Source organism: Cyprinodon variegatus, unplaced genomic scaffold, assembly GCF_000732505.1.
Source record: "Cyprinodon variegatus isolate N-32 unplaced genomic scaffold, C_variegatus-1.0 Scaffold1528, whole genome shotgun sequence".
Taxonomy (NCBI): Eukaryota; Metazoa; Chordata; class Actinopteri; order Cyprinodontiformes; family Cyprinodontidae; genus Cyprinodon; species Cyprinodon variegatus.
Window position 1 is genome coordinate 39,515 of NW_015151981.1, and position 1,385 is coordinate 40,899.

The 1,385-nt window shown below is 36.9% G+C and overlaps 1 protein-coding gene across 1 annotated transcript in view; it reads right to left on the reverse strand.

Annotated features, from left to right (window-relative positions):
- Positions 1-511: 511 nt before the first annotated feature.
- Positions 512-1,385, reverse strand: part of saal1 (serum amyloid A like 1) — a 12,672-nt gene continuing 11,798 nt past the window's right edge. The window contains exons 11-12 of the mRNA XM_015403614.1: positions 778-935; positions 512-656 (exon numbers count right to left, since the gene is read on the reverse strand). Coding sequence (XP_015259100.1) covers positions 531-656; positions 778-935 — 284 coding nt within the window. The 3' untranslated portion in view covers positions 512-530. The remainder of the gene's footprint in view (positions 657-777; positions 936-1,385) is intronic.

Genomic DNA, 1,385 nt, shown 5'->3' on the forward strand with positions numbered 1-1,385 from the left:
CACACTACAACCGCAATAACTGCTGCAATAACCTGTTTCTCTAAATTTGACACCCAGTGCAATAACTACATATAGAAAAATAATCTATAGAAATACTCATTAAAACATCCTGTATAATGAAAAGCTGTCATTTTTGGACGCTCTGTATACTGTATATATATCCCATTCACCCTTTTTCCTCCTTTGAGAGAATTTCTCCACTTTGAGATCAATACAGTCAACCAATCAATTAATCAATCAATCAAAATGTGCAATAAATGAAAAAAAAAAAAAGAATAAATAACCGAATAAAATAGTTGATAAAAGAGTTGTTCTTTCTTCAGAAGGCTGAGGGGCCCTTGTTGTTCTGCGTTGGAGACCCCGTCATATAAAATACAAGTTTTTTTGTTGGTTTTTTTCAAAGGAGTGAAGAGATATTGAAATTTTTAGCCATTATGTTTTTGAATCCTATCAGTCTGTTTGTGACAGTAGCCTTTAACAGATAACAGATCAAACACATAAAATCTGAGCATTTCAGAGTAATTTAGAGTTCAAATATAAATCTGTCTGCAGGGAGTACTTACAGAAGTCTTAAAACTGGGAAGTAAACAGGATGCAGCAGCTCGGCAAGTTTTTGGCGTGAGGTAACCTTTCTTTATCAAATCTGCAACAGTTTCCTACAATGAACAGAATACAAAAACCTAACGTTATTATCCAGTTATCCATCTGTGTTAATATCAAAGAAAGAGTGAAGCTAGTTCACTGAGTGGCGGAGAATGAACGCTATGTCAACATTACCTTCTGAATATTAATGCAGAAGTCGGCCAGAAACTCAGAGGTGATTTCTGCGAGCGTCTGCAGCTGTTCATCGTTTGCTGCATCTTTATCAGAGCTTTCAGGTTTAAACTCACTGTGATGCTGGCACACCCGAAAGACTGACCCGATGAGAGAAAGACCTGGGCGAGAAAAAAGGACCTTTACAAAATTCTAAATTACAAAAAAAAATTTAGAATTGCTAAAAAACAAAAAGAACGATGACAAAGATTGAGTTTATATTTAATTATTAAGTACTATGAGCAAAACAAGGTGAAAAACATGAGTTACAGTGAGTCTGGTGGAGATTCTCAGTCATCCAGGTCAGAGTCATTCCAAAAAAAGTTAAAATCAATCCGCTGGACTTTGTATCCAAGTTTGAAGACGTTTCTCTTCCATCCAGGAAGCTTTTTTTAATTCCAAATGTCAGAAATAGCGTTTAGTTCCAGGTTTTATCCAGCAGCCCAACAAAGTCTGGTTTTAGGCCCCGTCCACACGAAGTCAAACCCTGGCCTAGATTCACAAATTTTTCTCCAAACCAGCCTCTCATCCATACGAAGCCGGCGTTTCGGGGGTCTGTAAACGATCTTTTT